The sequence below is a fragment of the Cajanus cajan genome, chromosome 3 (genome assembly GCF_000230855.2).
Source record: "Cajanus cajan strain Asha chromosome 3, NIPB_CcT2T_4, whole genome shotgun sequence".
Classification (NCBI taxonomy): domain Eukaryota; kingdom Viridiplantae; phylum Streptophyta; class Magnoliopsida; order Fabales; family Fabaceae; genus Cajanus; species Cajanus cajan.
The window spans coordinates 73683051-73708316 of NC_138519.1; the positions used below are offsets into that span (position 1 = coordinate 73683051).

The window sequence follows — 25266 nt, forward strand, 5'->3', positions numbered from 1 at the left end:
CTCATGCAGTGCAAACTTTGAATATGTTGCTAGCCCTTGTGCTTCTCAAGGAACCATGCCAATTATTGAGATTGGTACTAGAAATGGTAGGCTTAACTCTTTTCCTAGTTAGCCTTTTAGTAAAGATATTTCCTTAAGCGCCAAGTATTTGCCACAAATATTTTCAAGTATAGGTAGTTTCCAAAACAAGTAGCTAATTAAATTTTCCATGTTGAGAAAACTGAATTGATCACATTAATTATATCCTTTTTTCCTCTTCCTCTTCCTTTCTGTTCTCTCTTTTTGGTTGGTGCAGCAGACTTAAATATACTGGTTGCATTGTTGGAATACTATGATAAATATGTGGGCATGAAGTTAACACATTGATGGCAGTATTTGTGGTTGGAAACAGTGAATAAGGATGAATCTGCAGCACTTGCATTTATATATAAAACTACTATTCATTGATCACATATTGATGGATAAAAGCCACATCATAGCAAGTGGGGCTAATTGCAGACATGACACATATGTATACAACAACGTCCATATCTCGTTATAGTGATGTCTACAAGAATCACACGACACTGTTTGGTTCGGTTAAAAACTTCATACTGCAAATGAACAATATTACGTATGAATGTTAACAATAGTTGAAATTAATACGTGTGAAGCACTGTTCTATGGACCCCTACAGTGTCAGTTTTCAACACCGACACTCCTTTGATATCCATATGACACAAAGGATGACACAAGCCAAGCATGCCGACATTACTTTGTATTTTTTTTTTCTTCTTGTCCAAAGTATGACCTCTTTTAATTAACTTCTATAGAAGTTTTATTTTTTATGTTTTTGCACTAAGATTCTTTTTTATTTCAATTACCATTTTTTAATTTTTATTTATAAAAATTGAATTCAATACTAAGGAGATTTATGATAGTTCACAGCTTAACCAATTGAGTTAAATTTTGATTAAATTTATTGAGTGTAACTTTTCTGTTTAAGAAGAAAAGATTAAAAAAAAAATACCTATTTTTAGATATCTTTGATTTACGAAGTCATTAGACTTCTGAATAAATCATGACTTAAATTTTTTTAACCAAAGTCTTCTAATTGAGTTTTATGGATGAAAGAAACTTGGTTGGACGAAAGATTCTTGCTATAAATCATTAACTAAATTTATTAACAAAGATTAAATTATCAACAAAACCAATAGATATTTCGAATTAATATCATAATTAACATGTTGGAAATGCAATTTAGGAGTGACTTTCAAATCCAATGTACTAATAAGCTTTGTCATCAAAATCAGTGCCAATGTAGAGTAATGGAACACTTAAAAACTAGAGATGTTATTGCTCGAGTTATTATAAAGGCTATGCAAATGGCCAATGTTCAAGTAAAGGAAAAGGAACATAGAAAAGCTGAGCACATCATGAGGACCACAAAATCATCATAAACAGTCTGGTAGTAGGAATAATCAATGTTAAGGGAGGACCACATGAGAGTGAGGGAAAAAGTCCACTTAGCCAACTAGAGTTATAGGGAAAAACATACCCATAAATAATTAAATATTTCACATTCATATTACTCTCTTTAATCTATTTTTCTTTGGTAAAAGATGATCAGTCTCTTTACATGCACAAATCGTTTCAGGTCATGTTTCTATCACAAATCTAGTAGAGAAAGAAACTTTAGATTCTACATAGCCTCAATCCACCTCAATTTTTAGCACTGTGGGACAAGTTTATGAATAGTCAACATAGAAAATATTGCAGTCAACGCCAGCCTCTCAAATATAAAATTTGTTCACTGCAATGCCTACTCGCTCCATCATGTTTGAACAGACTTTAAAACAGTGTAATTCCACTAGATCCAAATTATTAAACTTCATGAACAAGGGATTTGCGTCATAGATTTAATTTGACATGAACATATATACAATTATAGCCTAAAACATAACGTTATGTTGCACCTAGCAAATGAGACACCAGTCATGGTATGGCTCCACACCTTTAATGATATAGATTCACTAGTCTCATAAATGGTGTCCATTATGCACAAAAACAAAATATTTTTCTCCCTCGGAGTTAAATTTTAGCACCTAAAAAATTTTTGTCTTGGCAAATTTGTAATACAAAAATTTAAATATTGATAGCATATCCTATTCTACAAAACAGGGAAAAAAATCCTAAAATAATAAAAAAAATTAAATATAAATATTTGAAACTTAAATAACAGATTCCAAAAAAAAAAAAAAACTTAAACTATTCCTTATTTTTTAAAGTAAAGATAAATAGGCATATCTTCAATGGTCTCTTTAATTTGAAAATGTATTATTTTTTGTTCTCAAAATGATTGAGATATCACTTTTATAACTATTTTAAGCATTATTTAAATCATTCTAAGGATCCAAAGTTATTCGTTTTCATATTAGAGAGATCAAGCTAGTAAAAAAAAACAATTGAAGAACTATAACATATTTTCTCCAAAAATAATATTAGAGAAATTCTTGGAGTAGACCAAAAGGGTCAAACTTGCATGGTATTTTATGGATTGAATATTGATGGGTTTTTCAAGTAATTGCCATGAATCATGATGTTCAATGAGCACCCTGAGTTCTTGTTTTACTGCTTATCCAAATTTAGCAATTAGTATATCACATGCATTACGTCAATAATGGATCGATATGAAGAAAATGCGTGCTACCATAAAGATGCACATATGCTGAGTGGTGTTGACTTTCAAAAGCCCAAACCCTTCTACTTGACCAAATACTGTTCTACATTTCAACTCGTGCATTGATGATATATATGCTTAGTTTCCTCTTGATAAGTTAATATTGACATATTTAATTAATTTTTCCAAAAATACTTGGAGAAAATAATAGGAAAGAAGAATGAAGGGGTTGGGGGGTTTCTTTTCCTGACTATTGTTTATGAAAAACCTCAAATAAAAACATGATGTTTATCCATTCAAACTCTTATAAGTGTTTAGTTTATGTTTTTGACTGGAAATTTTTTTTTTTTTAAGTAATGAAAAAACAAAGAAGTTAATACCTGAAAACTTTTATAAATTAGTTTTTATATGTGTTAATTTATGGAGAAATTAATTTCATTTTTTTATTTTATTCTTTTGTAAGTATTTGAGAAATTTATTCAAACAAACTCTATGTAACACTTGATTGTCATAAAACATATTTTTTTTCTAAAAAAAATAAATCATCTCATGTTAAAAATTTTCCATTACAAATTGTGTATTAATCTCATTTTGATAAACATTAAGCAGATAATCCCAAAGTTTGTGATCATATATGAAGAAAGACAAAATTTTCAAATATATGGGTATACAAAATTTTGGTATGAAGAAATTTGTATCATTATATGTCAATCTTATTAATAATTGACTATGGTCCAAAGATAAAGTCAATTGATTTGATGAAATAACTATATGTTGATTTTTCTTTTATATATTTTCATTTTCAATTTATATATAACAATAATTATAAAAACTTTATTTTATTTTGTTCCTTACTTTTATTATTTGATTTATAAATTTTTTAGAGTTTAGAATTTTAAAAACAGAGAATAAAGTAAGAACAAAAGATCTTTTCTTATACATAATTAAAAATGAAAAAATGACAATAAAAAATTGATAAATTATCCTATTCTTTAAGCATAATTGGTAAATAACCTTGTTCCTTAAACAAATAGTCAGAAGTTCAATCCCTTAATTAAAAGATGTCTTGATTTATATAAAAAAAATTTATTAAAAATTTAAATTGAAAAGTATTAAATAAAAAATTAAGCCCTTTTCATATTAGTTGATATTTTCTCTTTAAAATTATTAAAAATATAAATATATATTCTCTTGTTACATATATGATATCAATAAATATAAACATATATATATATATATATATATATTTACTAATTATATATGTTGATTTTTTAATTGTGAATAATTTTTGTTGAAAAATTTAATTGATTATTTTTAATAAAATATTTTCTGAAAACCAATTTTTATTTTTTTTTACAAAACTTAATGTTTTGGATAAGAGATATATAATAGCCCAATTAGGGATGGCAAATATACCCGTACCCGTGGGTAATACCCGAACCCGTCCCGACTTTGACAGGGAATACCCGGTTTGACCGGGTACGGGTACGGGTACGGGTAAAACCCGATATATTGAATCGGGTACGGGTACGGGTACGGGTATGTACTTACCTGCCCCGTACCCGTACCCGTACCCGTCCCCGTTCTCATTTTTAATTTAATATTCACTTTTAATTTAATTATATTAAAAATTTTTAATATTTTTTTTATGTATGATTATTTATTATAATGTGAGATAAAAAATAACCTAATTATAATTATAATATAATAAAAAAAATAATTTAAAAATATTATTTTTAAAAAGAAAATAAAAAATAAAAAAATTGACGGGTACGGGTATACCCGATACCCGACGGGGATGGGGATGAAAATCCATACCCGACGGGTATGGGGACGGGGATGGGGATGAGTTTTACTTGCGGGGACGGGGACGGGTATCATGAAACCCGTACCCGCCCCGCCCCGTTGCCATCCCTAAGCCCAATACCAATGACACCAAGGTAATTACACTTACCCTTTGTTCTGGTATGCCTAAAAATCTCACATCGCTTAGGAGTCGAGGTTAAGGATATAAACACCTTTCCGTTTTGGCACTCGTTGGGCCGTCACGATTAGCCTCGACTTTTAAGCGATGTAGGACTTTTAAGCATACTATCGGTAGGTTAAGGAGGAAGGGTGTTTATAAGCTACCCTTAGCCTCGACTCCTAAGCGATGTGGGAGATGTGGGACTTTTAGGCATACCAGAACAGAAGGGTATTTATAAACTACCCTTAGCTTCGACTTCTAAGCGATGTGAGACTTTTAGGCATATCGGAACACCCTTCAATTTTTTTTCCGTTCTTCTCAAGTCTCTTTCCACCACCTGGGTGTAAGGGTGTGAAATGATCATTCGAAAGTTAATCGTTGCTAATAAATAGCACACACAATCAATCATGTTCATTGCTGACCATGAATATCTCATGCTATCATATTCGAAAGCATGCCAATCGGTAATAAAACCAACCACAATTCACCATAATCAATCTTAACACTGATAGTGCTAGGCCTGCTGCAAACAACTCTTATCCTTTCATCTATAAATAATAAATAATTAAGGGTGCTAAATAAACTGAATTAGTATTGGCAGTGAACTGAACAATAAAAACTAAATCATTCTCATAAAAAAAAGAAGAAGAATGAACTATTTTTATATATAAAAAAACTAGAATAATGTAAATTATAAAAGTTAAACTATTTTTATAGAAAGATAAAATTTGTGCCAAAAACATGAGTTGACCCAATTAGTTAAATTTCGAACAAGTGATCTAAAAAGAATTGGATCATTTTAGTCGGGTCTGATAAGTCAATTAAACTAGTCAAATTGCTAATTTTTAAAATTTTAAATCTATTGAATATATTTGGTGTGATATTTTTTTTCTCTGCAAAATAGAAAATAAAATAAAATTGGTCAAAAAAGCTTAATTCAAATTACTAAAATAATTTAGTTCAAAGTTTCAAAAGAATTTAGTTTTTTGTTTAGATTGCAATTCAGTTCAAAATTTTAAAATATAATTTAGCTCAGTTTAGTGAAATAAAAAATAATTTAGTTTAATTTGCTTCAATTGATTTTCAATGCAGTTCAGTTTAGTTGAACTTTTTTTTAAAAAAAAAATTTAGTGCAATTTTATAAATTCAGTTTAATTTAATTTATTTTGGCCAGTCCTAAAAATAATAGTGCATACTAGTCTAGCTTAATAGAGATGACTTATTCCCCTCCAACAAAAACATTTATTTTTGTTCAATACCTCTTATACATGGATAGACAAGTCAAAATGACCTGAACTATTTGATTTCTACACATATGCACATCATCTTACTGAAGTTATTCAGACATAGTACATATCAAATACTGATACATGTTGAATATACTTAAATACTAGTTCAATTTTAAAAAAAATAAAAATAGATGACTTAAGCATGACATTTTTTCCCTCCCTATTCTTAATGCTTAAGCAAGACTCTAATGACACCTTGAGGTATAACTAATTATACTTAATTGTACTAGTTAGATTATTTATCCTCCAAAATAATGAAGTTTTTCAAGTAAATTTAGGATTTTTTTCCCACCGTTATCACAAAACTTTTCATGTTTATTTATCTATTTAAGCAAACTCATTCATCGAGAAAGGTCATTCCATGATGCAAGTTATTTACACTCATTTAAACCCAACACCCCAACAATACAATTATTTAGGTACATGAATCTATGGCCAACCTTCAAGATGAATATTTCCTTCAAATCATACCATTATTCCTTGAATGTCTAAACAACTCCATAGCACATAACCCTTACCATTTTCTCTAGCCATCTTCGATTTCAAAGAGCCATTTTTAACCTTTTCTGTTTCTAAAGTTTTCTCCCTTGCTCCTTCTAGAAGAGTTCATCACATCAAAAGCACCAGCACATGATGGTTGTGACTTTTTGTTGGTAACCTCATAAGGTGTCACAAATCCAATATTCTCCACAGCTCCAACTGTCTTGAATAACCTTCTCTTGTTTACCTCCTCAACCAGTGATCTGTGTAGTAACTGGCTCCTCATATCAATCAATGATTTGTTCCTTGTTAGTCTACGATTGTCCACCACCCTCTTACTTTTGCCAGCTTGTGATGCTGCTAAAACTTTACACTGATTCAAAGTGAGGGGGTCTTCATTAGGGGAAAATCTTGTACACATGTGACTCTTTATGATGGAATGTTTATCTTTTCTTGTAGAAGCCTTGTTGTGTTCCTCATGGTCATCCACTGAACAAAAGTTTGAGTTGGAATATGTCCCATGTGAAGAGCATATTGAACTCGCATCATCATGTATATCACCTGCAATAGTAGTTTATCAACATTAAGATGTCTAAAAAAAGTTTGAATTGATTCAAAGCAATTCAAGATTGATCCGATTCGAATCATAAAACCGGTCCTTTTTGAGGAAAAAACGAATTGATACTCTTTTCAAAATTAGTTTAGTTAACCAATCTATTTTTACAAAATGACTCGATTTAATTTGTTAAAAAATCAAACCATATGAATATAAAATGAATAACTAAATTGCACTAAACCAATCTAATTTTAAAAACTTCAATCCATTTTTTAAATGATTTGATTAACTGAACCATTTTCATAAAATAGATTGAATCAGTTCAGTTTGAATTTTTCAAAGATCCAATTCATGAACAATCCTAATCAAGATTATTTGAGAAACTTAAGTTAGTTAAAAAAGCAATGTTCCTCTTCCACTATGTGATTGTTCTAAACTATATAGTAGATTTTCATGAGGACTTGCTTCCATACAAACTATTTGAAAGGTTTCATAACACAATGCCTACAATCTTGCATTTGCTCCTTCCAAAAGCAAAGTAAACTAACAATTCATTACTTCATATGTCCTCATGGATGGTCATCTTAGGAAATTTCCCACATGCCTAGCCAGGGTGAATAACTCGGGGCATGTTGGTCTGAAAAAACATTTTATGTTTCCATTTCCTATTCTCACAAGTTATTACAAAAATGCAACCTGATTGTCACTTTGTTTCTTGTTTTCAAGGATTTGTTCAGGAAGTAAAGAAAACAATAAAATCTTGCTTGCATTGTTTCTTACACAAGTCTACGGAAACAGGAACCAAGGTAAAAACAAGGTGTCTTATTTTTTTTTTGCAATTATTTGTTAAAACAAAAAACATTGAACATGTCCTTAAGAAGCCTATTGCTAAGTAGGTAGTGCAAATAAATTGTAAAGTTCAGTCATTTGAGTACACTTAAAGAAGTCATACCATGAAGCCAATAATATCCATTCAAGAAGTCATCAGCTCTACTTATTGAGCCTGATATTGATTCGTGGGGTGATGAACAAGAAGAGATCGAGTGGAAATGATGGCGAGGACCTTCATCGTCGTCATCATCATGATAACTGAATGTATGGAAGGTGTCTGAACAGTTACTATTCCTCCTATTTGGCATCAGCACAGATATCTCTCCTTCAATCATATTTGCAATATCAGTAGGCTTCAAATCTGTGATCTCCAATTCTTTCACCATCTCCATAGCGACATCAATAGGGGTGTCTGTGTGTATGTCAAAGGGAAAGTATACATTCCTACAAGAACCTGTGAAGATAGCAGAGAAGTTTTTTTGTTACTTCAATTAAAAGCTCAAGTCCATTTACTAGACACAAGTAAATGATGTATTTAGAATGAAAGAGGACATCAAGTATCAAGTAAAGATTGATACCATCCTTGTCAGAAATTTGCACTTTGAGAAAGATTGTATCGTTTTCTGAATTCAGCTTCCCAGTTATTGACATTTCATTCCTAGGTGAATCATCACTCAATTGAAGCTTTTCCATTTCACCGTAATTTAAAAATGGCTCTTGAGTTCCAATCTTTGTCATGGATGATGCATCATCAGACAGAAGAAATGGATCATGCAACAATTCTTTTGCTGATGGCCTTTTTGCTGCACTTACTAGACATTTTCCAATAAACTTCTGTGCTTCAGTGTCTTCAATCCGGAAAAATGCTGCTGGTAGCTTACCCTGAACACACAAAGAAAAGTTGTTTATGTATAAAATCCTATCTCTACCAAAATCTTTTTAAACCTTAAAAGTTAAACCACGATCTGAACTTACCGATGTCACTTTCTTGTATATCTGTGCAGGGTTAGCACATTCACTATATGGATAATCAGATGTGAGCATTTCCAGAACACACATGCCAAATGAATACACATCAACCAGTTCATTGTATTCCTCCTCGTACAATTCTGGTGCCATGAACTCTGGGGTGCCTAGCACAATTGTGTAAATTTTAACGCAATTAGAGTGGCACAATATTTGCTACATTTATTGGCGGAAAATAGATAAATACCTATAACACTGTGGGCTGGCTGAGAACCATGAAGAATTGCTGCTAGACCTAGGTCACCAATTTTTACTAGTCCAAGATGGCCATTAACAAATATGTTATCACATTTGAGGTCCCTATGAATTACTGGAGGATCATGTTCATGTAGATAAACAAGACCCTGTAAGATTTGGCGAGCCCAACTCTTTATTGCTTGTAGGCCTATGTGCTTATACTTCTTCCTGTATCTGCACAAGCCACAAACTTATCAATTGATGTGCATGCCATGAAACTACATATCCCTATCTTATTGAGTTTAATATATTTTATTCAATCCATATACACATTTACATAGAATGAATCTGTACACCAACATGCTTAAATGTCAAGATTAAATGAAAAGAGGCATGTGATTCGTAGAGTTTGTTTTGATACAAGTTAAATGTGCTTTTGAGAATTTCTCTACTGAAAAAAATGTTTTTTTTCAGTTAAAAAGTTCTTAACAACTCTTCTAAGCATATATCAAAATAGGCTTGTAGTCTAAGAAATAAAGATGTACTATTTTTATAAGCAAAAGAATGTATATTTAGTAAGGGAGCACTAGGAGTGCACCAACCCAAGTACACTGATGAAGATATTGCTACATATAGCACAATTACAATAAAAAATGCTACTTTTCGAATAAAAATGTACTTCATTTCAAAGGAACTGCAAAATGGGACTTAAGCACTGCCTAATTTATAGTTAGAAAGGAAGTTACTCTCTTAGTGTCCCTGAAGTAAACATTTCTGTAATGAAATTGAAGGTCCTGTTGTCAACATCAATCCAAGAGGTGTAAAACCTCATGATGGATTGGTGCTTGAGGGTGCTGAGGAGATGAACCTCTAAATAGAGCCGCTCCAAGTCCTCTGGTTTGCGAAGTGCCTCATTGAGTTTGACCTGGTTCCATGCTACCTCTATTCCAAGGGCCTCATCAATTGCTTTATATACTGTCTTCATTGCCCCTTTTCCTAGAATATCTCCAACCTAATCACATAGAACACACAAATTTTGTTACATTGAGCTAACTGTGTGATGACATCCTAATTTCCGATACACTTAAAGAAAAGAATTGACATAAATTATATACATAGTCCCTTGAGAAGTTTTGATTGAAAATTATAAAAGCTGTTTACACTAGGCACAAACCAGACAAGGGGAAAACAAGGAATTATAGTAAATATAATTAGCACAGCCAACAACCACATAGTTTTAGAGCATTTCCTCCATGACATCACTTTAAATCTTGCTAATATGAAAAGAAATTTTTAATAATTTATTTTACGGTAAATATTATATACACCATTCCCACTTTTAAATTTCCAGTTCCTAAATCAGTCCTATTTATCCATGCTTTTTGTTAAGTCAATATCCCCTACATCACTGCATATGCAATAGTTCTTCACAATTATGATCAATTCACACGATATTAAAGGGAAGTGAGTGATCAACAAATTTATAAAACAGATATAGCATGTCACTAGACTAAGAAATTAAGACAAATTAATAATGCCGCTCCTGTAAACCATCTCTTTTTCCAGAAATCTACATACCCATGGTTTATATTCATTTTCATTAAATAATTTGTTTGCCTTTAGAAAAAGATTGGTGCAAAACAAGCATGGTAATTTAAGCCGAGATTGGAGAAATCAAATTTATCATGATAAGCTTCTTTAATTGGTACACATACAAATGCAATCACTTGAATACTGAATTCACACAAATATCCTTTCTCAAATGCCACAAATCTGCTGCAAACAGGTAATCAAGCAATGAACCATGACTATTCGAAGTAGTCTCATACCAATATACAAAAATCATGCAAGGTTATCTGACCCCAAGTCTTCACAGTAAGTACTAACATATTCTTATGCATGAAACCAAGTTGATCCACTCAATCAAACTGTAAATGGTAAAAGTATTCAATATATATTTCCTGTGCATGCAAACTTGATTTCCAACAACTCCCCAGTATCAAACAGATTGCTCCAGAGGATTATGCTTTGAACATTGAGACTTGAATCATACCCCAATTTGAGCAGAAATACAAGCTCAAAACTAAACAAAAGATAAATCCTCAGAGATAAGAAGTCAGACAGAACTTAGATGCAGTTCTTAGATGTTTTTGGTACCGTTCTTCAGTTAAAATTGAAGTTTCGCTTCAATAATCCATATTACTTTTAATGCAAACCTTTATCGTGTAGATTACAATTCTGATTGAAAAATAGTATTAAAAACAGACAAGGTAATACATCTAAGTTTGTCCTAAAATGTCTAATCATATGGCATTTAATTGAGCCTCTGATATTTGAATCTGTTCTTTCTTCCAACTATCTACGATTTCACTATACTCAAAATATTACACACAAAACTACCTTTTCCCATACAAGTAATACAAAAGTAGTCCAATTTCAAATAAAATAAAAGTTTCCACAACCAAAAATAAAAATAAAAATACAAGATTATATGATTTAGAACTTACCCGAGCATATCTACCAGTTGGGTCGGTTTCCATGTAACGAGGCTCAGCTTTGGTATCCTCCTTACACCCTTTATGGGAATACATGTTGAATCCTTAACTATATACTCAAACTAAATAACTAACAATCACCTAACCTCCAAAGCTATAGCATGCACCACATCCACAACTCATGTGCAGAAAGAGTCCAAAAGGAAAGAACAAAACGAAAAAACCAGAAACAACAAAGTTTGTTTTGTGCTATTATCCAAGGTTGTATTCTAGAATCCTAAATCCGAGGCTTCCCCTCGTGGTAAACGTGAGGGAAGATCCCAAAAAACAGCCAGAAAAGCCTTGAGTGATCAATACTTTGCATGATCCTACCCATCTTTACACCAACCACGCATGTCAAGGGATCATAGTCCTTAGCAACCATTTGAATTATGATTTATGATTCAGTTTTCCTTGTCCTTTTTGAAAACGGAAAGTGCACAGAGAGAGAGAGAGAGAGAGAGAGAAGGAGTGGTGGCTGCAAGATTTGACAGGTGAGAAGAAGGGAATAAACGGATAATAATTTTACTATGAAACTGACGTGTGGCTTTTGCTGATGAGGATCAGCTTGGGGCACTCACAGTGAGAAACAGTGCACGGAACTTGAAGAATCTGTGGCCAAGCTTTGGTGCAGTCATTTGTGGACGAGTGAAAAGCAAAACGAAGAGAACAAAACCCAGGTCCCCAAACTTGGGTGGTGATCCAAAAATGAACTTTGGAAACATGGGAGAAGCTTTCTTTATATGTAAGGAAGAGAGTAAATTATTCAATATGTATATATATATATATTTTTACTAGGAAATTTCACAGTCTTGAAATTAGAATGACGTTGATAAAACCTTTTCTCCACATGGATGATTTTTGCAAGAATTAAGCGAAAAAGGTCCTTGTGAAGGACCCTTATTATATATAGTATTATATACTGAGTCTCATATAATTACCGAATATGAAAGACAGTGGGGCTAGGGTGGGACCACATTTGAGGTTGAGGTGGCAACGTTTGAGGGCTTGTGATTGTGTCATGTGTGTTTGGAGATGTCAAGGATGACAAGGTTGACTTTGGGGACCTTGTGAACTATTGATCTTTTGATCCTATGGCCATGACATGAGGCAGGTTATGTTGTGTTACTGTTTTTCATTTTGTCTTGTATCAGTGTCGTGTGGATAATCTTTTCAATATCAAAATCTTTGATATTTTTCGATGCTTATCCTAATCTTGGACCTTTTGTTTTTCATGTGTTAATTTTGGAATTTTGGTGTGAGATGCGGGGGTCATATTTGGTGATGATTGCAACCGAGACAGACTCTATGTATCTAATGGAAAATAATCAGTGGAGATCAAACTCTATTTAACATTTAGCTATAGATGTAAAGAGTTAAAGCAAAAATGAAGACCACATAAAAAACAACAACTAAATTTTAGTGTTTATTTGAAGAGAGAAATTAAAAAAAAAAAAAAAAAAAAAAGGAAGGAAGGAAACTATATATGTGTGACAAATATATTAGAATGAAATGGAAAGGAAATATATTTTTTTTATTTTTAAAATATAATATAATTTTAAGAATAGTAAATAATTTCATACTACGAAAAATATAATATATTAAAAACTACATTTCTTTAATTAGTATAAAAATACTTTATATAATTTTTTTCCACTTCCTTTTTCACTTATCCGAAAAAGAAAAAGAATTTCCCCATTTTTTTTCCTATTTATCCAAATATATGAATTTTTGCTTTGCTTTTATCATTTTTATATCTTTCTTTTCCATTTCTTTTTTGCTTTCATTCATTTCTAATAATAAAAACAAAGCATAAATTAAATAAGAGTTAAAGAGATAATGTAATAAAAAGGGAGAGAAATAATAGAATTTTTTTTTCTTCTTGTGAGCGCAATAACAACAACTAAATGAAAACCTAGGACCACTTGAATAATATTATTCATATAATATTTTTTTACATTAATTTCTACACATTTTTTTTATCTATATCTAATATTTATTTTATATTTAAATATATTTTTAATCTCTATAAAATGAATGGATTTTGATTCTTATAAAAAAAAAATTATTTTTCATCTTCCTAAAATTGGTAAACATTATTTTTATTTCTTATAAAATATTTTTGGTCCTTCTAAAATATGTAAATTTTGATTTTTTTTCTCCCATAAATATATTTTTTTAATTTTCATCTTTTTAAAATATAAAATTACTATTTTTAGTTCTTAAGAATGATTTTAAACTATGTAAATAACATTTATTTTAACAATCTATAATTTTTTTTAAAAATGTCATATAATAATATGATATCATTAATAGAATAAAATTAAAGATAACCACTTAATTTTTTAATGAATAAACAAGTAGTTAAAAATAATTACATAATAATAAAAACTAAAAATAATAGTTTAAACATTACATATAAAAAAAATAAAGAAATATTTTTATAGAAATAAAAACAAAAGTTACTTATATTTTACATAGACTTTAAAATATGTTTAAACACTTGTTTAATTCCACATTTTCTTTCTTCTTTTGTGAGTAAACTATTGTAACTAACATTTCTTGTATATATATAAAACAGAATTTGGGAGCTTTAAAATATATTACTGATATTTCAAGTAGTTACCTCTGAGACAAGTACGACAATAATCGTTATCATTTAGAGAATCTTTTGCTACCATTGTTGGTGGACATCTAGTACTTTAACAAAAAGGAAATCACAATCTAAGGTTTGGAAACGCCAACAAGTTGTTTTCTAAGTAAAAAAGATGAACAAAAAGATGTTAATGATTAACGGAATAGTTCTTTATAGTTACCAAAAAGGTTCTTCAACTATTATCTTAATCAGTGTTTGTAACATGAAGTTGCTTTCATAAGGGGATTATTTAATCAATGGTCAAATGAAATAGTGTTTCTTTTCAAATTATATCTCAACTTAGACTTTTCAAAACTTACCACACCGTCTTTATATCAAATTTCTTTTATACCTGTAGACAATTCGTGTGATGTTTAAGAACAATTTATTTTATTTTATATTAATATAAAGGTTTTTCATTTTGTCACGAAAAAATAATTGTTTGAAAATGTATTTTCTTTTCCCTTCATTTTTTTCGTGTTGTTTGATATGAAATGGTCCAAAATATTAACACGCATGCGTGATCTTTGATATAAAGCAATTCTAACATGCAAATGCTTCAACAATATTATAAACTCTTTTTCTTTTGTTTTTTACACGATCATCAAATAAACTTTTTTTTTTTTGTGGGTTGCACAAGTACCCTCCAGATCGTAAAATTTACCATGAATAATAAATGAATAACCTAAATAAATATTTATGAATAATGGATACAATTTTTTTTAACTTGTTTATAAAGGGGTGAAGATTGATATAATAATATTCATACCCATTAATATCTCATATGATTTATTAAAATTTATTATGATTGATTGAGATTTATTGAAAATCACATATGATAAATTATTTTTCATTTAACGAAACTATGTTTATTTAGTAATATGACTTACTAAAAGTTGTGATTTTTAATTAATAATAAAAAAATATTTATAACAAAGTGTTAAAGAAAAATTTATTTGTATTTTTCTTTCATCGATGTATATATTTTTTAAAGAACTCTTTCATCAATATTGAAATTATTGTTAAAGAAATAACTAATCTCATACTGTTCATGAAGTACAAGTCATGGATATCAATTCATGAAGTTGGTCCCTACAGCCAAAACTTTCAAGTTGCAAAGGTGCCTTTTTGTTTTTCTTCTTCTTTTCCTAAGCTTGCAATGATCATGAACGATGGGGATACATATGTAAAGAAAGCACTTGTGGCCCAATTTGAAGAAGACATGGTTACTGGATTTGGGTTGGGCTTCTGGCCCAATCTGTTTAATTTAAAATTGATAGGGTAATGACTTTACTTGACCAAAATGAGGAAAGATGAGGAACACCAATTTCATCCATTAGTCTCTAACTTTTTGTAAAACCTCATTCATTTTAGTCCTTTTGTATTTTATTTTTCATTATCATTATTTATAAAGAGTTTTTAAAATCTCAGAAAGTAAAATATTTAATCCAAACAATTTAAATATTAACTTGGGACTTTTCTCTCAAATTATTGTCTTCAAGATTCTCCTTAATTTGTTACTATTTTAGTTCTTCATTTTAAATTTTTGATGAACTAATTTGATAACTAATTTGCCGACAATTTTTTTTATAAGTTCAAATTAAGGATTTTAGTCTAAATTTTTCATTGTGTATGTAAATTGCATTCGTGTTTTGAACACGTTACTCTTAAATATGGTTATATAATCATAGCTTACTATATATGGTAAGAGAAGCATAATCCTCATCTTGTTCTTTTTCTCCTCTTAAATGAAATGATTTGTTAGTTTCTTTTACCAAAAAACGTGACTAAATATGTATTTATAGAAAAAGAGACTCATACCTTTTGTGTAAAGGAAAATGTTTTCTAAACATCAAAATGGAAAAACAAAAAGTTTGCAACAAAAGGTTGTATGTTTTAATTCTCTAATGTGTTTTTTTTTTTATGCGTGGATATGAAATAGATAAAAAAAAAAAAAGAAAGTAATAAATATATGTATTCAGCATCGTTTGTCAATTTCATATTAAATAAATCAATGTAAGTCCAATATATTGTTACATTTGAGCCATTGGTCTAATTATTAGAAATAGAATGATAATATTTCTATTTCTAATATAATTGGTAAGGATAAGGATCAACGTGAATTGGAATATCCATTTTTGATATAAAAATATAAAAATCTCGTTGGAGGATAATTTTTAAGAGATATATTGAATTGAGATTTTAAAATATTATTTTATCATTAAAAAGTCCTATAAATTACAAAAGTAAGAATATAATAAATTTTAAGATTTTCTTAAAAGGTTTTTATAATCAAAATTTTATAAAATAAATTTTAATAGACTTATATAATAAGAATATAAGAATTAATAAGATTTAAAAGAATTTCATAACTTCAAAGGATAACATGAACTTGGAAAAAAAATAACATAAATAACAATACTTGTATAAATAAATAAATAAATAAAATTAATATATTTTTTCCTTTTTTTAGTAGATATCTGATTCTAATTTTGTTTTTATAAATAATATTTTCTACATATAATTCATTATGTATTGACATTTTCTCATTCATATTATTATATTTGAACAAAATATTTAAACTTATGATATTTATTAATCGTTAAATATATCAAAATCAACTAGGGTCTTACTTGAATATTAACCGGTAAAGATTATTTTAGTGTAAAACTTATTTGTGTATGTAAATTGCATAAGTGTTGTAAACACATTACCCTTAGTTGAATATGTTTATATAACCATAACTTACTATATATACATGTAGTGGTAAGAGTATAATATTCTTCCTCATGTTCTTTTTCTCCTCTTACATGAAACGAATTGTTAGGTGTTAGAGATATATGTATTCAGCATCACGTGTTAATTCTTTCATATTCCCATTGCATTTTTTTTTCATTACCATGAATACAATTTGATTTTTCCATTAAAGTATATTATATCTAATCACGAAATGGATTCTTCTACCAATTTTCTAAATAAATCCATGTAAGTCCAATATATTATTATATTTTGGGGTAATAAAGGTTGGTTCAATGTAAAGATAGAGTTCATATTATACATAGCGTGAATTTGAATCTCTTTGATATATATATATATATATATATATATATATATATATATATATATATATATATATATATATATATATATATATATATATATATATATATATATATATATATATATATATATATATATATATATATATATATATGAGGAGGGTTCAAACGACACCAGTGTAACTTTAACTAAGTGTTACACCGCTTAATAACTTTATATCAAATGTAAATTTTAAAAATTCAACCGTTAGATTGAAAGTTCATATATCTTAGATCATATATGTCAAATTTTATATTAATCTAAGATGATTTGATACTTCATCCTCATAAAACAAAATTGATGTAATATATACATTTCAAAATATACTAAAATATGAACACTTTGATTACCTTCAAGTTGTTGTTCAATTTTAACAAAATTTGACATATATGATCTAAGAGATATGAACTTTCAATCTAACGGTTGGATTTTCAAAATTTACATTTAATATAAAGTTATTAAGCGGTGTAACACTTAGTAAAAGTTACACCGGTGTCGTTTGAACCCTCCTATATATATATATATATATATATATATATATATATATATATATATATATATATATATATATATATATATATTTCTTATTAGTGTATAATTTTTAAGGTGGATAATTTTTAAGTATGTGTGTGAATTGTCGTTGAGTCTTAAACCCAAATTTTTTTTCATAATCCAAATCACTTAAACTTTTATTTGCCGAGGTAAAAAGACTAATTAAGTGATTAAGTTTGCTTTGGATAGCAATACCAGTGCTTCATGTATAAATTGTTAAAGATGAATTGTGCATTATGCACCATAATTGTTATGTTTTCTGGTACTATATTTTAAAAAATATTATATTAGATATGTTAATATTTTTTTTTATCCCAATATTTTTTTTTATATTTTTATTTTAAAATTAAGTTTTATATCAAATAAAAAATATTTTTTTTTTATCTTTAATTATTTTTCAAAATTAAAGTTTTACATTGAGTAAAACAATTATATATAAAAAATTATATATAATTATAAAGTGAAACTTAAAATAAATAAACTTTTTTGATGATAACTAATTTAAGATATTTTTTTATAATAAAAAATTAAGATATTTTAAATTTTAAAGGACTTGTAACAAGAATTATAAAGTATAACGTTATAATACAATTTAATTATGGTTTTATAAAATTTATTAGCAACATTATTATATAATATTAAAATGTTACATAATATGTTTTTTTGGTAATACTTTTAAAATGTTGTCATTAATATATAATATAAACTTTATCTTATATGTGATAAAATGTTGCGTAAATATATTAATAATATTTATTTATAATTTAATAATGTGTTTTTTTAACATTGTTAAAAACATATTTTATTGTAGTGTTTGTGTTGTAATTGTAGTTTAACCTTCATCCCACGTGATACCAGTTTTGCTTTGTATTTGGATCATGATATATACACTTCCATTTTTTTTTATAAGTACACCCCCTTTCTTTTAAAAAAAAAAAAATTAAATTCTTAAAATGTCCTTAATTTTTATATATTTTTTTAATTTTATAATTTTATACTCCTAACATTTAATTTAACATTTTTTTACATACATCTTTCCCTTATTTTCACATGCACCTCCTTAATTTTTCTTCACCCCCACCTATTTTGGTAGGTAATTTTAATTCTTTTAGTTTTACATTATTCTTTTTTCCTTTCTCTTTCAGTTTTCTCACTGATTTCACTATCCGCATAGTACTCTAGAACAGTAAAAATTCCTTTTTTCATAACACTAAACTTAATGTTGAGATTTTTGGAGAGTTGAAAGGAAAGGAAGTGTTGGAAGAAAAAATGTATGTCTAATTTGATAGAAACTATCGATGAAACTACACGTACCTACAATGTTGTCGCCTACGAGTTCTATGATTTGGGTGCATGTGAAAAAGTGAAAGAAGTGAGAAAATAAGAGAATAATACAAAAATCAAGAAAACTAAAACTACCTACTAAAATATGTGAGAAATTAGAAGAAGACAAGATGGTGCATGTGAAAATTGAATAAAAGAAGAAAGAAGATGTGTGAAAAGAAAAAATAGAAAATTAAAAGTTAAAGATGTAAAATTAAAAATTTTAAAACTAAAAATATTATGAATATTTTAGAATTTAAAAAAAAATTAAAGGAAGTGTACTTATAAAAAAAGAGGATGTATATATCATTAGCCTTATATTTTTATGACAATTTGAATAGATTAAGAAAAAGGAAGCCAAATTATTAGAACCGTCAAGATCTGATTAACATCATAAATGAGATGAGTTGGGCTGTAAAAAAATTAAGCCCAAAGATCATTTTAGCTTGACCAGAATTTTCACTAAACGGAAGTGGGCTGCAGTCCATAGGCCAATTTTATTTTCTAATATTATTTTTTTTATAATTATTAAGACAATATATGTTAAATTTAATATCATATATATATATATATATTAATGTCCATTTAATTTAAAGTTAATATTTTATGCATATCGAGTTTTATTTTTAATTTTTTTTAGCATTTATGTATTGTTAAATTAAAATACATTATTTTATTTCTATTATTATGTATTATATTTTTCCATTTTGTAGTATAAATAATAAAATAAATTTTTTATTTTATTTTATAGTGATTAAAAAATATGTATGAACTTTTATAAGAAAACTAATTTAATTAAATGATTTTTAATTTTTTCTGTTTTAAAAATTGACTAGCCTATGGGTTGGCCCATGATCCCCTATGGGATGGATAATGGATTGGACCAAAATATTTTTAGCCCAATGTAAAACTGGCTCAGCTGGACCAGCTTGAAATTGCATGATGGACTAGCTAGAAGGGGTGAACCTGACCCAAATTGACATCTCTACAAATTATACATGTTCTCAGATTTTTCATGACCACCAAACATGTACATAAATATTAGAAGAAGTTTGTTCATGACAATCACAAAAACATATTAATTGCAGGATTTGGGAGGTAGAATATCCCTACAAACTCGCCACATGAATGAATAGCTTATACTTTTTTGGGAGAAGTAGCTTTCCATATAGTTTCTTCCATCAATAAGAATAGGTTCCTACAAACCCTAAATCACTAGACAATGTATCCATCTCACCAGGAGCACATCCTTGGCTTCTGTCCATAATTTCAATCAAGAATGTAGACTTGACAATGGCAAGATATTTCTTGAAAAATAATGTTTCTTTTGTGTTTTTTCTCCGGGAAATCATTTCACCAAAAACTTACATTGAAATTGAATATCTTAAAATTAACTTCTACTTAAACATTCATCACATATATTTAGAGCTATGATAATTCTTAACCCTAAAATGGGGTAAATTAATGTGAAAAGGAGAGAAAAAAAGAAAAGAAAAGAAAAGATAACGTCTAATTGAATAATTACTTATCTATGAACACTTTTAAAAAATGATTTTTTTATAAATTAAAATTAATTTATGCATAAGTTAATTTTTTTAGAATAAATTAATAGAAAACGACTTTTATCAATTAGTTTATGTATAAATTAATATTAACTTATGGAGAAGATTCTTTTTTCCTCTCATATAAGAAGTTTATTCAAACATACTTATAAATCAAAAGAAGTTTATTCAAACATACTTATAAATCAAAAGGAGAAAATAAAAAAATGATGTGATGGAAGATAAAGTGGATGAATATTTGTAATTTCTATATATTTAGGATGCTACGTACTTCAATTTGAATTTTTCATGCAAACGCGCTTTTGCAAAAACCATGCTGTCATCTAAAAAGGAGAATAAATAAATGTGAGATGGTTAAGATGTTCCTAAATTTACAGGCATGTGCTCTATATTAATTGATTGGACACTGCCTCATTAAGAGGTAGGTTCATATATTATACCTTCATCACGAATAAGAAATAAGCCAAATTAATTTCCATTCATTATCACTGAACAAGTTGTTGTTACAACTGACATGTACACTGCATGAAAACTCAATTTCCACGTCATAGCCACAAAATATCATTTATCAAATCATGAACATAAAATGTCCAAATTTTCATCAGGTAAAACCCTTAAGGGTGTATTTAAAAATTCGTTAAAATATGATATTAAATACAAGTTTTATATTTTCTAATACATAAAAAAAAAATACTATGTAAATGATGAATTGAGATAAATGTGAATTCTGTTGAATAGAATTGTAATCAAAATACACAATACAATATCATACTATTATACAAAGAAGGGGGAAAGTTTTTAATTTAATGACAACTAACAGAGTAACACTAATTAAAGTGTTTCAATCATTGAACAGGTCATTCATTATTCATGAGATATGTGAGGTTGTGAAGCAAATATTTCACGCAAATAAAACTTGTCTCATCAATAATAATTATAAACTTCAATTGAAGAAAAGCAGCACAACACACAAAATACCATATAACTCTCCATATGTGTATATTATATGCGAAGTGACCAGCGGGTGCCATATAAACACCTCAGCTACTTTCTAGACCAATAAAATAAAACACTGGCCTTACAGAATCACAGTTACAAGAATCATCAATACACCTATTATGACACTTTATGGTTCTTCTTTTTCTTCCAATCAGGTGATTAATAATAGGTATACAAACATCTTCACTATCTTCTACTTCCATTGCAAATAATGTCTAGAATTGGAGACAGAATTCAAGAAATTATTAAGTAATCCTGCAGGGTGTTGATGGTCTCAACCAATCTCTACATGACATGTATTTAAGTTTTTCAACTTAGGAGAAAAAATTTAAGACACTTGATTACATGTCATGTATGAAATAGTTAAAGACCACATGATCAAGGATTTTCTGATAATTTCTCTTAGAATTGGCCACCTTGGAAGGTTTGGCCAAATTGCCAATTGGATGGTGCCACATTGTTGCTTGTGATAGTTCTGCCATCACTGGTGGTGACTTGAAAAGAGAGGGCTTGTCCATTGAGGTAGGAGTTGCTTTGCCAGTTTTGGCCCCAGTTTCTTGACATGGGTTGCCACCCAGTTCTGGACCCTTTGATGGACACTGCACGCACATCACCAGCACCAGCCACATTGGTGATCAAAACTAGGTTGAAGTAAGAGTGGCCATTGATGGTGAACCTTATTCCTCCCTTTTTCACACAAGGAACCCTATCATCATCACCAAAAGTATAAAGTTTAGTAATTAGTTCAATGATAGCAGGGTTAGTTCAAAGATAAGACTATTAAAGTTCAAGCTTTAGGGCCATAAATAACAAATTATTTGCTATTAGTTTTTGTTAAACAAGAAAAACTATATGTGTTGATAAAAAAAACATATGTATAACTCTATCATTTAAAGTACAATAATTTTCTTCAGAATTTGTTTTTAAGTTTCACTCACTCTTAAGTCAATCCTGATTAATAGTTAAACATACAAGTAATTTAAATATAAATATTTAGTTCTCTTGAAATGAACAACTCATTTTAAAAGATAAAGAGAGTAATGTCGGTTGTTAATAAGAAAATCAACGATTAATATTATGTGCATATATATAACAAATCATGAATCTGTTAAAATATTAAGAGATGAATTTTTTTATAACTATTGAAGTTACTTATTTTAGGGGAGTTAAATCCAAATAAAGTATGGTTTATATAAATAAAGTAATTGTTCAAGTCTTTTGAATTTTGAGTTGAGATTAATTTGACATAAAAGGTGGAAGGTGAGGTTTGGTAGGAGCCTTTCATAAGTTCATAGGCCATGTGCTAAAATGAGAGTAAGTAGGCTTTTAAGTTGAGATCAAGTCTTTATGAGGTTTTCAATGTGAATTATTTCAACATTTAATCTCTTCACTTTATAAGTTAGGTAGCATAGTTGTTGTGTATGAATTAAGTGTGAGCTTTAATTAAGCTTGAAAGCATTGCAAAATTCATGCTCTAATTACCTTCTAAAGGCCACAGGCACAATTCCAGCTCTGTATTCAGCAATTTGAAGGAAGGCAGGTTCAGCCATATCAAAGTGTTGCAAAGGAGGGTTGCACCAACCACCATTGTTGTTAGGCAAAGATGGGTTTGGTGGACAGAAGTTAGTAGCAGTGACAGTAATTGATCCAGGTTTGCACCATCTTGGATCATCATCACATCTCATTTCATAGCATGACCCACAGCTTAAGCCATTGTTGAACAAAGCAGTGCTTAGAGCCACAGTGTCAGTTCCATAACCCTGGCTATACAAATTTCCATAACCACATGCTCCACCTGCATGTATAAAAAAACAAAAAGTATACATATCAACTCCATTATCTCAACTTTCAACAAACACACTCTATTATTATATAGATGTTCTATTTTAGTTTCTATAGATATTATTTTTTGTCATATATTTTTATAGGAACCAAAAAGTAAATTTTATGAAATTATAGGAATTAAAAAAGACAAAAATAATACGTATAGAAATTTAAATAGACTATTTTTAATTAAAGTGACTAAACAATAAAATTTATAAATTATAAAGATTAATAGGATAATTAAATCTATAAAGAGAAACAAGACAAGAGTTTCTCAACAAAGTTAAAAAATTAGTGTTGACTGATGTTTTACTTTTCCTCAGACACATCAGAGATATACAGGTAAATCAATTCCAGAGAACATCAAATAACAGAAACACTTTTGATATGTGACAATATATTCATCATTTGAAAAATAATCCAAAGTCATTAATACTCATAAAACTTAGTTATGAATGTGTTGCTAATGTCGGCATGAGTAGATAGTAGCTAGCTAAACGAGTAGCTAGCTTAACTAATGCAGGCCTAGTTCAACATATTCTCTCTCCTACTAAAGTTGCACCTCTTGGCAATATTTATATTGATAAAAAAGAAATACAATGGAGTGAAATGTGATGAAATGATATTATATTTCATTGTTTGGCTTCTTTATAGTAAGATGCACGGAATAGAATTTGAAGGAATACATTTCATGCAATTTTTTTTCTTCTGATTTGAGAGTCTGAGATGGAACCACTTTTCTATTTTATCATAAACATATAAAAACTTGCATCCACTTCATTTCCATCCATCTCATTATCTTTGGCATTTGATAACAAAACATGGAAAATGATGTGTGAACACTTTCATACTAGTATACATCCACAAAAAGAAAGAAACAAATAACAGAAAGAAACGGAAAGAAATGATTAGTGTTGATAAAATAAAAAATATATATAAGATCATACTCATCTTGCACATTTCTATTCTTTTAAAAAAAATTCAAACAATTAATCATGTTTATCTCAATGTAAACCATTAATCATATAAACAAGTGTGTTTTGAACATACGAGAATAACTCATGCAAAGACATGTGTGCTCTAAGGAGAAAAGAAAAGAAAAGAAATGGAAGACAAAACTCACCCATTGTGCCAGAAGCATCACCCCCACCATAGAAAGTGGCATGAGCACTCTCCCAACCACCATAGTCAGCAGTAACACCTTGCATGTTCATGTCAACAAAGAGAAGAATGAGAGTCAGAAAAACAATGGAAAGTTCCTTTTGTGCCATTGTGATGAGGCCTAAACAGGGGAGCAAAACAGAGGAAGGTGCACTTTTCTTAGCTCTGGTCTGCTGTGAGGTAAAGTGCTTTAAGGGGGGCCTCTATTTATAAGGTAACATCTTATTACTAACATCCACATAAGCGTGGTTTTCTCCAAAAAGCCACAGAACAAGTGACAAATCAAATGCACATGCGCTGGTTCTAGTTGGGGTTCCCAACCGCTAATATTGTGGGCCATACCTCTGCACATGCAACCCCAACTATCTTTCTTCCCAACTTTATACACTATAATGTTAATATATTGTGGCCAATAGTTTTTCCGCATTTCTTTCTTTTATCAAATTATTGTTTCTTTCAACAAGTATTAACAACACACTCTTTAACATATAAGAGTATATTTTTGTTATCTGAAATATTACAAGTAATTTTTATGAGAAACAATCATGTTTGAATTAAATAAGATCATTATGAGCGATAAAATTTTTATTTTG

The 25266-nt window shown here is 29.0% G+C and overlaps 2 protein-coding genes across 2 annotated transcripts; both read right to left on the reverse strand.

The window, feature by feature from the left end:
• Positions 1 to 6208: 6208 nt before the first annotated feature.
• On the reverse strand, positions 6209 to 12261 carry LOC109795292 (putative serine/threonine-protein kinase WNK4). Its single transcript, XM_020354751.3, has 7 exons — positions 11492 to 12261; positions 9731 to 9996; positions 8995 to 9218; positions 8757 to 8914; positions 8360 to 8663; positions 7903 to 8235; positions 6209 to 6955 (listed from the first exon to the last, which is right to left on the reverse strand). The coding sequence occupies exons 1-7, from the start codon at positions 11573 to 11575 to the stop codon at positions 6471 to 6473; spliced, it is 1854 nt and encodes a 617-aa protein (XP_020210340.1). The 5' UTR covers positions 11576 to 12261; the 3' UTR covers positions 6209 to 6470.
• Positions 12262 to 21664: 9403 nt separating this feature from the next.
• LOC109798468 (expansin-A4) lies at positions 21665 to 24868 on the reverse strand. The gene is made up of 3 exons (XM_020358780.3): positions 24636 to 24868; positions 23171 to 23483; positions 21665 to 22394 (listed from the first exon to the last, which is right to left on the reverse strand). Exons 1-3 carry the CDS (start codon positions 24781 to 24783, stop codon positions 22091 to 22093), a joined length of 765 nt encoding a protein of 254 aa, XP_020214369.1. The 5' UTR covers positions 24784 to 24868; the 3' UTR covers positions 21665 to 22090.
• Between the last annotated feature and the right edge of the window lie 398 nt (positions 24869 to 25266).